Here is a 14,289-nt window from a genome sequence, read left to right as displayed (position 1 = left end):
CTTTGGGCCCTTTAGCGCAGTTAGGGTGCAAAAAAGTGCCACACATATGGTATCGCCGTACTCAGGAGAAGTAGTATAATGTGTTTTGGGGTGTATTTTTACACATACCCATGCTGAGTGGGAGAAAGATCTCTGTAAATGGACAATTGTGTGTAAAAAAAATTAACAAATTGTCATTTACAGAGATATTTCTCCCACCCAGCATGGGTATGTGTAAAAATACACCCCAAAACACATTATACTACTTCTCCTGAGTACGGCAATACCACATGTGTGGCACTTTTTTGCAGCCTAACTGCGCTAAGGGGTCCAAAGTCCAATGAGCACCTTTAGGCTTTACAGGGGTGCTTACAATTTAGCACCCCCCAAAATGTCAGGACAGTAAACACACCCCACAAATGACCCCATTTTGGAAAGTAGACCCTTCAAGGTATTCAGAGAGGGGCATGGTGAGTCCGTGGCAGATTTCATTTTTTTTTTGTCGCAAGTTAGAAAAAATGGAAACTTTTTTTTTTTTCTCTCACAAAGTGTCATTTTCCGCTTACTTGTGACAAAAAATAATATCTTCTATGAACTCACTATGCCTCTCAGTAAATACTTTGGGATGTCTTCTTTCCAAAATGGGGTCATTTGGGGGGTATTTATACTATCCTGGAATTCTAGCCCCTCATGAAACATGACAGGGGGTCAGAAAAGTCACAGATGCTTGAAAATGAGAAAATTCACTTTTTGCACCATAGTTTGTAAACGCTATAACTTTTACCCAAACCAATAAATATACACTGAATGGGTTTTTTTTTAATCAAAAACATGTTTGTCCACATTTTTCGCGCTGCATGTATACAGAAATTTTACTTTATTTGAAAAATGTCAGCACAGAAAGTTAAAAAAATCATTTTTTTGCCAAAATTCATGTCTTTTTTGATGAATATAATAAAAAGTAAAAATCGCAGGAGCAATCAAATAGCACCAAAAGAAAGCTTTATTAGTGACAAGAAAAGGAGCCAAAATTCATTTAGGTGGTAGGTTGTATGAGCGAGCAATAAACCGTGAAAGCTGCAGTGGTCTGAATGGAAAAAAAGTGGCCGGTCCTTAAAGAGAATCTGTATTGTTAAAATCGCACAAAAGTAAACATACCAGTGCGTTAGGGGACATCTCCTATTACCCTCTGTCACAATTTCGCCGCTCCTCGCCGCATTAAAAGTGGTTAAAAACAGTTTTAAAAAGTTTGTTTATAAACAAACAAAATGGCCACCAAAACAGGAAGTAGATTGATGTACAGTATGTCCACACATAGAAAATACATCCATACACAAGCAGGCTGTATACAGCCATTCTTTTGAATCTCAAGAGATCATTTGTGTGTTTCTTTCCCCCTGCAGCTATCTTCCACTGAAGTGTCAGGCTGTTTCTTCCTGCAGAGTGCAGACAGCTGTGCCTGTATGTAATTCCTCAGTATGTGAAAGCCCAGCCAGCTCAGAGGAGGATTTATCCAGCTTGTAAAAGATAATAGAACAGAGAGAAGCTGCACTAATCGAAATATCACACAGGCAGTGTGCAGAGAGGGGCCTGGATGGGAGAGTTCATAGCAGAACCACAACACTGAAGAACTTGACAGCCTTCCAGACACAGGCCTGACAAGTCTGACAAGAGAGAGATAAGTTGATTTATTACAGAGATGGTGATAGTAGAACGTGCTGCAGTAAGCCAGAACACATTAGAATAGCTTTTGGAACTTGTGATAAAAAACAGGATGCAATTTTTGTTACGGAGTATCTTTAAGGGGTAGAAAGCCCTAGGTCCTCAAGTGGTTAAAGTACTTTGAAATACTGTATTTTAACATTTAATATGGAGTCCATGGTATGTACAGTATATAGAGTTGGGTAAAGAAAAGTATTAGATAGGCCTATTTTTAAGATTGAGTCTCAAGCAACCAGAAAACATACTTATCTGGCATCAGCTAATCCCTTTTGTTGCCGGATAACCGAGACTCTACTGTACAATATATGTGGATTGGTACTCAGGTGTAAGGAACTCACAATGATGTGGAGGAAACACAAGCAGGGTAAAGTGCTTTTAAACTGGTAATGTTTCCAGCAGGTTCCCAAATGTAAAGAGGACCAGGACGATCATGGGTTGCGAACATCATTCAATCAGGGAGGTTTAGGAGCCAAAGAATGTGTCAACTTTTTTAAGGGACAAGGGGAGGAGCCTTTCAATAAGTTGCTAACAGACCCTGAGGAGGATTGCACACCTGGCAGACAAAAATGTTCTGTATATTATTACACGATAAAGATGATTTACGGAAAAAAAGCCACCCAAGGATCCTTCCCAATCGTGGTCTGCCAAACCTCTGAGATCAAAGTGAAGCTCATGTCCCAAAACTCGCTAAATACTGGATATGTCCAACAAGTATGCAGATAATCAGCCTCTGCCCAGCAGCCTCGAAAACACACGTTTTTAGACAATGGCCCCCATTTTCACAATTTTACCCGATTACTGGAGGCCTTTTCCATCCCACCAAACACCTCCCACAAAGATGAAATAAAGGTTAGCATGAATCTTTACAATATATAGAGCTGAATACAGTGCAAATGTATTTTACATAGGATGTAATCTGAGTACATAGAACGTTTATTATTTTGGGGTTCACACACCCTGTAGTAGTTTACAAATATGCCCATTCTGTCCTGACACCATTATAACCCACATTCTAATACTGACCACAAACTGATCTAATTAGCCTTTTCTATCATAGAATGCAATGTTTTAGCAGCTTACCTTTGCAGGTTTTTCCGTCCTCCTGCAGGATGTAGCCTCGAGGACATGAGCACTGGTAACTTCCTTCTGTGTTCTTGCATATAAAATTACATGGCTTGGGGGACTGGGAACACTCATCAAGATCTGCAAGGTTGTAAATGACAACAATAATCAATAAGCATGCAGATAAATGAAACCGTCAATTTTCCTTGGTTTATTTACAGATGCATTTTACCATTCATGCTCCAAACTTGTAATGTGATCCTGATTTCTCATTTTCTTTGCACAGGGACCGCATTTCTAGCTTTTTATTAAAATATGGTGAGGAAGGATTCAGTTTGTGTATAGCTTATTTGCTGATCCTGATGCAGTATAATTTGGGTATACCAGAGGTGTACGTTTTGTTGGAATGCATATATACCTCAATAGTTCTAAAACCATTTCAGTACGTAAGTTCAGAATCCAGCTATCTAAAAAGTACATCTAGCCCAGTACTCAGCCAGATGAAACAGGCTAGATGAAACTCTGCCAAAGGGGCCGATAATGACTGCCTCTGCTAAGAATAGTGTGTGTGCAGCAGCCCCTGATGCTCCTCGACACCTTTTGGTTCGGAATAGCACCGGCCGAGAGCCTTGTCGTCCCAGTTCACCTTGCACGCTGCGTGTTGTCACTCCCTCACTGCTACGTCAGCCCTTCGCTCCCCCAGGCTTAGCAACAAAACACATCGCTAGCCTATAAGCTAGCAATGAATTTGTACAGCCTCAGCCCAGCAATGTCACTTGAGGGATCGGGTCCAGTCTGCAGTGGGTGACATGCCTCATCCATGCATACAAGGCATTAGTGATTTGCAATCTTGCCTTGCACCGCTAGGTTTGATTTACAGCCAGGATACTTTCTGCATGGAGTTTGTATGTTCATCCCTTGTTTGTGTGGGTTTCCTCTGGACACTGTGTTTTTCCCCCATATTCCAAAAACATATTGGTAAGTAAGCTTGTTTCCCTTGAAATTGCTCTTATGATAGTGAATTTAGACTATGACTATAATAAGGATTAGATTGTAAGCTCTTCTCGGGAACAGTTAGTTAAGGATATGAATTGTTCAATGCACTTTATAAAGAAATGTTAGAAAGTGTAAGAACTACAACATACAGATACATAATAAAATATACAGATCTTACCAACACATGAAGTGCCCCCGATGTCAGTTGTGTAGCCATGATTACAAAAGCATTTGAAGGAGCCAATGTTGTTGACGCACTCTCCATTACGACAGAGGTTTGGCATCACTTTACATTCATCTATATCTGTGAGAAGTAACAAGACATGTTATTATGATATTCAAGAGCTATCCAGTAATACGCGAATATTACTAGTAGTGAGGAGCACGAATTTTGCATGCTCGTAATTTCACATCACAATTAAGATGCAAAATTGTTATGCAAAATTTTGAAAAAAAAATCGCAATTAATTTTGTTTGCAAACATAATCAGGGACCATAATTTAGCAATTTTGCGTAATATTCGTATAATTTTGTGCCAACTTTAGAGGTTAAAAAATTACACGGAAATTCTGCAAAATTACAAATGAATTGCACAAAATCTATTCAATGTCCAGATCATAATTATGTATGGCCGTTATTGCAAAAACGTACATGCAATTTTGTGTAATTGTAATTAGCAGATTATGATCATCACTAAATATTACAGCTGCTAATGAAGATGGTTAGGCATCAGGAAGGGGTTTAGATTATGAAGGGAGGTTAGGGTTAGGCATTATGAAAATAATCTATAGCAAAATAATGGGGAGAAGGACAAAAATCCCTCCCAAAAGCTCCATCGTAAAGCTGACAGTAGAATATCAGTCTTGTAATCACACTTTACTGATATTCTAAATATTGGCCATAACTCCTACCAAAGTGATCCAACATTTAAATCACAAGCTCCCCGTTGGAGGATTGTTTACTGTCTTGTCTGGTAATGGATTTTGGGCATCCTAAAGTACACATGTCAACTCAAAATGACTAACCCTTTAAAAAAATGTATGAATTTGTTAACTCAAATGTCAGTGTACCACGAGTGCTGTACTTAAGGTATATAAATCAATTACTGTGATGCAAGGATCCAACATGCATGGCAAGCATAGAAAATCAGAGTCAAAATCAACAAGGATATGGTTTGATTGCTTCGGCAACTGCTGCAGTTTCACTCTAATTTGCATACAAAATATTGCATGCAATGTAATGTTTTTATTAATAGTTGGATTTTCCCACAATACATATTTTTATCTGTGAAAAAGGAAATAAAAATATTATATATTGAGAATGTGGCTCATTTAATCCCCCAGAATCTTTTGAAAGCCCTTTGGGTCCAAAAGATATTTACAGCTAATTCAATCACTCTGCCCAATGACTGCCCAGCCCCTGTAAGCCCGATCCATAAAAGTCTAATTAACTTTCAGAAAGAATATCAGGTACACCGTTAATTGAAACAGCAGAGGGATAAGTTGGAAGAGGATCCATAACCACAGAGCTGTGTATGGCATCAAGTAGTGCCAATTTAGGGCAACTGTTTGCAAAATTCCTGATCTTTTTTCTACTGAATTTCATTCGAGATTGAGTAATGTTAGGTGGCAAATTGATTGCTTTTTCCTGATCAGTTTTATTGCGCACATGATCATTTTTCAGATTAAGCCACTATCACCCCCTTTATGGCCGCCCTTACTTGTTTTGCTTTTGTGAATGTATAAAACTTGGTGAATGATGCTTTTTGCATTACTTAACCGTACATGTTTTTTAATGCTGTTGTTTTCTGGCGTGCAAGAATATGTTCTAATGCTGTACACAGAGTAAGGACCCACCTCTTCCATCTGTTGTGTATCCTGGTCCATGTGGGCAGAGCTTCTTATACACAGTTGTGCCCGGCAGGGGGCAGATTTCACACTGATTGCCCCAGCCCCTTCCTCCATTGCAGCAACACTCAGATTTAGTCACATGATTTCGGCTGGTGGATGACATCTGACACATGGTCTGCAGGACTTCAGAGAAGCAGAATCCTTGGCGCGTGTCTGTGGTCAGTCAGAAAAAAAACAATTACACAATGTAAAATTCAAAAGTTCCATCACATACCCTCATCCACCTTTACCATAAAGTATTGTAGCAAAAGCAACTCTAGCAATAAAACTATGACCAGCACATCTAGCAATGCACTCTGGTTTAAAACAAAGTACCAGAAAGGGTAAGCGGTCGTACAATCACTTTGCTGTGGTCACTTTGTCTACTTTTTAGAAAACACAGCAGTGAGCTTCTGTTTGCAAACTTTGTTGATGATACAGAGCAGAGAGAACCTTTTCTTTTTGTGGAGTTGAACTCTACTTCTGATACAAAGCAGTTAAGATGTATACAGTTGTCCAGGCTCATATATTGCAGTGGGCGGCTCCTGTTTACATACGGAGAAAATATTCTGCTGAAATGAGCAGTTTTTATGAAAGTGGACCCTCTGTCTTGAGCAGGGTAAAGCTGAAAATCCCACTTCACATAGAGGATGTCATTGCATTTTATGTAGTAGTAGATACGTGACCTCCAATGTAAACTCTAATTACTTTACCACAACATCACTGTTACGCCATCTTAAAAATATTATTTCTGGAACTTCAAGCGATCATTGGTTTGATTCAGTTCCAAGACAAACTTTTCAGCAGCTATTGTTATGATGATGAGATTCTGAATGAGAAAATGACATCCGTTTCCTGAGAAGTTGTAGTCTGTGCTTTGCTGGGAAGCAGGGGGATCATACCTTTTTGCATACTCAGTAAAGAGAGAGAAGTGATAGAGAAATGATTGGCAAGAAAATCAGGTGTAAGAGAAGGTTAGTCTCTTGTTTCTTTGGATATCATTATATGGAGATGCATAGGATATGCAGGGCTGTAACAATAGCCAGTGGTGCTCAAATACCCCTTTTCAAAATTCGAGTTAGGTCGAATTCGAATAGTAAATTATTCGAGGTCAGTCGAATATTCGAGTCGAATAATTTTTACTATTCGATTCGACCTCGGAATTCGAGCTCACTATTCGAGTCGGTATTCGAGCTCATTATTCGAGCTGACTATTCGAAATGGCCTTAAATAGCTTCCAACACTTGTTTTGAGGGTGAATGATGCAAGAAACCTCTTTTTTTTCAAGTAACAACAGCAAGTGATTATGTGGGGATGTTCCTTTAAAAAAAAAAGTTGAAAAGAGAAGTTGTGTCCAGAAATTTGTTCAGTACTGTATATACTTCTTCTTCTTCTTCTTTATCTTCTATATCTTCTTCTTCTTCTTCTTCTATATCTTCTTCTTCTATATCTTCTTCTATATCTTCTTCTTCTTTTATATTGTCTTCTTCTTCTTCTTCTTCATCTTCTTCATCATCATCTTCTTTTTCTTCATCTTCTTCATCTTCTTCTTCATCTTCTTCTTCATCTTCTTCATCTTCTTCATCTTCTTCTTCTTCTTCATCTTCTTCATCTTCATCTTCTTCATCTTCTTCTTCTTCTTCATCTTCTTCATCTTCTTCATCTTCTTCTTCTTCTTCTTCATCATCTTCTTCTTCTTCATCTTCTTCATCTTCTTCATCTTCATCTTCTTCATCTTCTTCTTCTTCTTCATCATCTTCATCTTCTTCTTCATCTTCTTCTTCTTCATCATCTTCATCTTCTTCTTCTTCATCTTCTTCATCTTCTTCATCTTCATCTTCTTCATCTTCTTCTTCTTCTTCATCTTCTTCATCTTCTTCATCTTCTTCTTCTTCATCTTCTTCATCTTCATCTTCTTCATCTTCTTCTTCTTCATCATCTTCTTCTTCTTCATCATCTTCATCTTCTTCTTCATCTTCTTCTTCTTCATCATCTTCATCTTCTTCTTCTTCATCTTCTTCTTCTTCTTCATCTTCTTCATCTTCTTCATCTTCTTCATCTTCATCTTCTTCATCTTCTTCATCTTCTTCATCTTCTTCATCTTCTTCTTCTTCATCTTCTTCTTCTTCATCTTCATCTTCTTCTCCTTCTTCTTCTTCTTCTTCTTCTTCTTCTTCTTCTTCATCTTCTTCTTCTTCTTCTTCATCTTCTTCTTCTTCATCTTCTTCATCTTCTTCTATATCGTCTTCTTCTTCACTTATTTCTCTTTTCAAATTTTTTTTTTAAAGAAATGCAGCTATTTTTGAGCGTAACAAATAGCTGGTGGCGCACGCATGTTGGAAGCGCCATTGTATGTGCTCCCTGGCAGTGGAAACACACAGACAGCAGGAGGTAAATTCAGCAGCAGGAGGAGGAGGAGGATGAGTGTGTGGCAGCAGGCAGTCAATGAGGCAGGCAGCGTGACATAATAGCCCTGGTACCTAGCGGTGATACCAGGGCTGTAAATAAACACAGCAGGCAGGAGGTCCCAGACAGCGGTCGTGCAGCCCACATTGTGTCCAATACACAACTGGGACAACACAGTTTTCAACCCGGGCACCTCAGAAAAATTAAACCTTTTTTTTTTTTTATGGTTTTGTAGTTTTGTTTTTACAACCAATTACACAGATATAGCTATTTTTTGACGTAATAGCTGGTGGCAGAGTGGCAGCAGAAGGTAAATCTGTGTACCCTGGCGTTGGGAAACACAGACAGACAGACAGCAGCAGCAGCAGCAGGAGGAATGGAGGAGTAATGTGAGCAGCTATTGTTTGACGTAATAGCTGGTGGCAGAGTGGCAGCAGAAGCTAATTCTGTGTACCCTGGCAGTGGGAAACACAGACAGACAGCAGCATCAGCAGGAGGAATGGAGGAGTAGTGTGAGTGTGGCAGCAGGCAGGCAGCGTGACATAATAGCCCTGGTACCTAGCGGTGATACCAGGGCTGTAAATAAACACAGCAGGCAGGAGGTCCCAGACAGCGGTCGTGTAGCCCACATTGTGTCCAATACACAACTGGGACAACACAGTTTTCAACCCGGGCACCTCAGAAAAATTAAACCTTTTTTTTTTTTTATGGTTTTGTAGTTTTGGTTTTACAACCAATTACACAGATATAGCTATTTTTTGACGTAATAGCTGGTGGCAGAGTGGCAGCAGAAGGTAAATCTGTGTACCCTGGCGTTGGGAAACACAGACAGACAGCAGCATCAGCAGGAGGAATGGAGGAGTAGTGTGAGTGTGGCAGCAGGCAGGCAGCGTGACATAATAGCCCTGGTACCTAGCGGTGATACCAGGGCTGTAAATAAACACAGCAGGCAGGAGGTCCCAGACAGCGGTCGTGTAGCCCACATTGTGTCCAATACACAACTGGGACAACACAGTTTTCAACCCGGGCACCTCAGAAAAATTAAACCTTTTTTTTTTATGGTTTTGTAGTTTTGGTTTTACAACCAATTACACAGATATAGCTATTTTTTGACGTAATAGCTGGTGGCAGAGTGGCAGCAGAAGGTAAATCTGCGTACCCTGGCGTTGGGAAACACAGACAGACAGCAGCATCAGCAGGAGGAATGGAGGAGTAGTGTGAGTGTGGCAGCAGGCAGGCAGCGTGACATAATAGCCCTGGTACCTAGCGGTGATACCAGGGCTGTAAATAAACACAGCAGGCAGGAGGTCCCAGACAGCGGTCGTGTAGCCCACATTGTGTCCAATACACAACTGGGACAACACAGTTTTCAACCCGGGCACCTCAGAAAAATTAAACCTTTTTTTTTTTTTTATGGTTTTGTAGTTTTGGTTTTACAACCAATTACACAGATATAGCTATTTTTTGACGTAATAGCTGGTGGCAGAGTGGCAGCAGAAGGTAAATCTGTGTACCCTGGCGTTGGGAAACACAGACAGACAGCAGCATCAGCAGGAGGAATGGAGGAGTAGTGTGAGTGTGGCAGCAGGCAGGCAGCGTGACATAATAGCCCTGGTACCTAGCGGTGATACCAGGCCGTAAATGAACACAACAGGAGGTCCCAGACAGCGGTCGTGTAGCCCACATTGTGTCCAATACACAACTGGGACAACACAGTTTTCAACCCGGGCACCTCAGAAAAATTAAACCTTTTTTTTATTTTTTATGGTTTTGTAGTTTTGGTTTTAGAACCAATTACACAGATATAGCTATTTTTTGACGTAATAGCTGGTGGCAGAGTGGCAGCAGAAGGTAAATCTGTGTACCCTGGCGTTGGGAAACACAGACAGACAGCAGCATCAGCAGGAGGAATGGAGGAGTAGTGTGAGTGTGGCAGCAGGCAGGCAGCGTGACATAATAGCCCTGGTACCTAGCGGTGATACCAGGCCGTAAATGAACACAACAGGAGGTCCCAGACAGCGGTCGTGCAGCCCACATCGTGTCCAATACACAACTGGGACAACACAGTTTTCAACCCGGGCACCTCAGAAAAATTAAACCTTTTTTTTTTTTTTTTTATGTTTTTTTGGTTTTGTTTGTAAAACAAATTACACAGATATATAGCTATTGTTTGACGTAATAGCTGGTGGCAGAGTGGCAGCAGAAGGTAAATCTGTGTACCCTGGCAGTGGGAAACACAGACAGACAGCAGAAGGGCAGTACACAGCAGCCCACTGTAGGTGTAAAATGTGTGGCTGCAGGCGACGTAATAGTCAAAGTGAACCAGGCTGGCTTAGTGAGCAGGAGCCAGGAGGTGGTAAAGGGTGGTAAGGCACATTAACGATGGTTCTTAGCCAGTTCATGTCCCCCTCTCGCCGACAACAGGGGCCAGGAACTCGCCTTCCACCCACGCCTGGTTCATCTTGAGAAACGTCAGTCTGTCCACAGACTTGTGAGACAGACGTGAGCGTTTCTCGGTGACCACACCACCAGCTGCACTAAAGCAGCGCTCGGACAGCACGCTGGAAAGGGGGCAGGACAGCACTTCCAGGGCGTACTGCGCCAGCTCGCTCCAGATCTCCAGGCGCTTGACCCAATACTCCATGGGATCAACAGGGGCATCGCTGTCAAGCCCGCTGTAGGACCCCATGTAGTCAGCCACCATGCGGGTCAGGCGCTGGCTGTGACCGGTGGAGGATGCTGCTGCATGCACCTCCTCTCTAGTCACTGCTGCCGGAGCCTCTACAGTCCTGTAGAGCTCGTGGCTGAGAGACAGCAGGTCTGTGGGGCGCTTGCTGCTGGATGCAGGCACCTGCTGCTGCCTCTGTGCTGGCTGCTGGACAGTGGGGGTGGAAGGCTGGGGGAAGGCTTCCTCCAAGCGCTCAACAAGGGCCTGCTGCAAGCTCCTTATTTGTTGCGCTGGGTCTCCTCCTGCAGGCGGCAGGAACTGGCTCAACTTCCCCTTGAGGTGTGGGTCCAACATCATGCTGATCCAGATGTCCTCCCTCTGCTTCATCTGGATCACCCTGGGGTCTCTGCGCAGGCACGTCAGCATGTGCGCTGCCATTGGGAAGAGGCGGGCCACGTCTGCTGGCACATCGACGGCAGTGCTGCTGTCCTCATCCTCCTCCTCTGCCTCGTCAGCCTCATCCTCTCTCCACCCCCGCACCAACTCAGCTGCACTGTGCTGCTCCCCCTCATCAGCAGCAAGGTCAGGGACCTCCACCAAGTCCTCCTCCTCCTCCCCCTCAGAGGTGGACTGTGCAGCTGCTTGCCGCTCCTGCTGGTCCAAGGCTGCCGCTCCCTGTTCCAGCAAAGCATCGAGGGCCCTGTTCAGCAGACAAACCAGGGGCACCCACTCGCAGACCATAGCATGGTCCCTGCTCACCATGTTGGTGGCCTGCAGAAAGGGAGCCAGCACTAAGCACACCTGCTGCATGTGCCTCCAGTCATCATCGGGGACGATGGACGGGATGTTGCTGGTCTTGTCCCTTCTCTGAGCGGCGGAAACAGTGGCCAGGGCAAGGTACTGGTTGACAGCGTGCTTCTGTTCAACCAGACGCTCCAACATCGCCAGGGTGGAGTTCCAGCGAGTCGGAACGTCAAGGATCAGCCAATGGCGTGGCAGATCCAGCTCCTTTTGCACGTCTTCCAGGCTCGCACAGGCTGCAGCCGAGCGCCGGAAGTGACGCACAACGTTCCTTGCCGTTTCCAGCAGTTCGCCCATCCCCTGGTAGGTGCGCAAGAACTTCTGCACTACCAGGTTCAGCACGTGGGCAAGACAGGGGATGTGGGTCAGGTTTCCCCTGTCTATTGCGGCAACCAGATTGGCCCCATTGTCGGCCACCACCTCTCCGACTCTGAGGCCTCTGGGGGTCAGCCAAATCCTCTCCTGCTCCTGGAGTTTGGCCAACACATGGGTTGCCGTCAGCTTGGTCTTCCCAAGGCTGACCAAGTGCAGCAGCGCTTGGCAGTGGCGGGCCTTCACGCTGCTGCTGAGGCGGGGGGTTTGGCCAGGTGTGCCGGAGGATGGCAGAGGATCGGAGGAACCTGCTGCAGTTCCCCTGACCCTGCGGGGTGGCACCACCCACTGTGTTGCTGCTGCTGCTGTGCCCGCTGCTGCTCTCCCATCCTCACCCCCTTCCACCAAGCTGACCCAGTGGACAGTGAAGGACAGGTAGCGGCCTGTCCCGAAGCGGCTGCTCCAGGAGTCCATGGTGACGTGGACCCTTTCACCAACCGCGTGCTCCAGCCCTCGCTCCACATTGGCCATCACAAAGCGGTGCAGTGCAGGAATGGCCTTGCGGGAGAAAAAGTGTCTGCTGGGGAGCTGCCAGTCTGGGGCTGCGCAAGCAAGCAGCGCACGAATGTCGCTCCCCTCCTGCACGAGCGTGTACGGCAGGAGTTGGGAGCACATGGCCCGTGCCAGCAAGCCGTTCAGCTGCCGCACGCGACGGCTGCTGGGAGGCAGAGCCCTAACCACCCCCTGGAAGGACTCGCTCAAAAGGCTCTGGCGTGGCCTTTTGCTGGCACGGGAATCAGCAGACACAGCGGAGGAGGCCACTGAGGACTGGCTGCCAGAACAGGCCTCAGTGTCGGCGGCAGGAGTTGCAGAGGGGGGAGGAGCAGTGCATTTCCGCACTCCTGCTGGTGCTGCTGGAGGAGCAGGAGGGCGGGTGGCTGCTGTTGCTGCTGCTGCTGAAGGCTGTGCAGTGATGGGTGTGGTGCCACTGCCAGCACCAGATGCCTTCAGCCTCTGGAACTCCTCATGCTGGTGGAAATGTTTCGCAGCAAGGTGGTTGATGAGCGAGCTGGTGCTGAACTTTAAGGGGTCTGCACCTCTGCTCAACTTCCGCTGACAGTGGTTGCAAGTGGCGTACTTGCTGTACACAGTGGGCATGGTGAAATATCGCCAGATTGGTGACAGAAACATCCCCCTACGGCATGGAAGCGCTGCTGCCTCTCTCCCTGTGGTGGTTGGGGGGGGGCTTGGGGGGCTTGGGTGCGGCTGGTGGTGGTACTGGCAGATGCTGCTGCTGCTGCTGCTGAGCCTGAGACACCAGCAGGCTGTGGGACCTGCCTACTGCTGCTGCCAATGCTTGCAATGATGCGCCTCCTTGCAAGGCCCACAAGAGCATCCTCCTCCTCCTCCTCAGAGCTGCTGAGGACGACATCCCCTGGAGGTGGTGGCACCCAGTCTCTGTCTGTCACCGGGTCATCATCATCCTCCCCCTCCTGAAACATGTCCTGCTGGGATGAGGACCCCCCAAACTCCTCTCCTGATGCATGGATGGGCTGCTTGACTGTCGCCACAGTCTTGCTGTCCAATCCCTCATCCCCCAAAGTGCCCATCAGCATCTCCTCCTCAAAATCGCCAATAACAGCAGACAATTGACTCATGATGCCTGGGGTCAAAAGACTGCTGAATGACAGGTCGCCAACTGACGGTGAACTGGCCTCCTCCCCAGGCCCTGCTGGGCGGCTGCTGCGAACAGGGGTGGTGGTGAGGGTGGAGGCCTCGGATGCAGAGCTGATGGCGGGCTGCTCATCCTCCGTCATGAGTTGCACCACAGTGTCTGCATGCTTTTCCTCAATGGGACGTTTCCGACCCGGCTGGAGGAAAATCGGAGCAGGTGCTACACGCTGCTGCTGCTGTGTCTCTGCAGCGTGAGTTGCAGATGCTCCTGCTGGGCGGCGCCCAAGGCGTCCACGGCCAGTGGCTATGGGAGGAATGTTAGCCACTGACGCTGCTGCTGCGGAACTGTGCATGGTGGCGCGGCCGCGGCCTGCCACAATGCTGATCCCTCTCCTCCTGATTCCCTTGCTGCCCTTCCCCTTGCCCAAACCGCGCTGGCTGCCACTTCCAGACATCTTCGATGTTTTGGGCGTATAGACAAAAGTTTTTTAAAAGGGCGGGTGAAAAGTGGGGTACTTTAATGGAGTGGGTTGGTGGGTGAGGTGACTGAGTGAGTGTCCCTAGTACAGTAAGTAAGTAGTAACAGTCAGGAAGTACAACTAGCAGTTACAATAATCAATCAGTTATCAGAAGGAAATAGAGTGTGTGTAGTGTGTGTACACAGACAGTGAGTGCACACACGCAGGAGCTAGTAGCCTATGAACAGTGACTGAGTGTCCTAGACTCCTAGTACAGTAAGAGTAAGTAGTAACAGTAAGTACAACTAACTAATTACAATAA

The 14,289-nt window shown here is 45.6% G+C and overlaps 1 protein-coding gene across 1 annotated transcript in view; it reads right to left on the bottom strand.

Annotated features, from left to right (window-relative positions):
* The window catches only part of FBN2 (fibrillin 2), a 341,314-nt gene that overhangs the window by 32,175 nt on the left and 294,850 nt on the right, over nt 1–14,289 (bottom strand). Inside the window, exons 57-59 of the mRNA XM_068246690.1 lie at nt 5,616–5,822; nt 3,938–4,063; nt 2,782–2,904 (exon numbers count right to left, since the gene is read on the bottom strand). Coding sequence (XP_068102791.1) covers nt 2,782–2,904; nt 3,938–4,063; nt 5,616–5,822 — 456 coding nt within the window. The remainder of the gene's footprint in view (nt 1–2,781; nt 2,905–3,937; nt 4,064–5,615; nt 5,823–14,289) is intronic.

Source organism: Hyperolius riggenbachi, chromosome 1, assembly GCF_040937935.1.
Source record: "Hyperolius riggenbachi isolate aHypRig1 chromosome 1, aHypRig1.pri, whole genome shotgun sequence".
Lineage (NCBI taxonomy): Eukaryota > Metazoa > Chordata > Amphibia > Anura > Hyperoliidae > Hyperolius > Hyperolius riggenbachi.
Note: the sequence above shows the minus strand (reverse complement) of the source record. Positions and strands in the feature narration are given on the sequence as shown.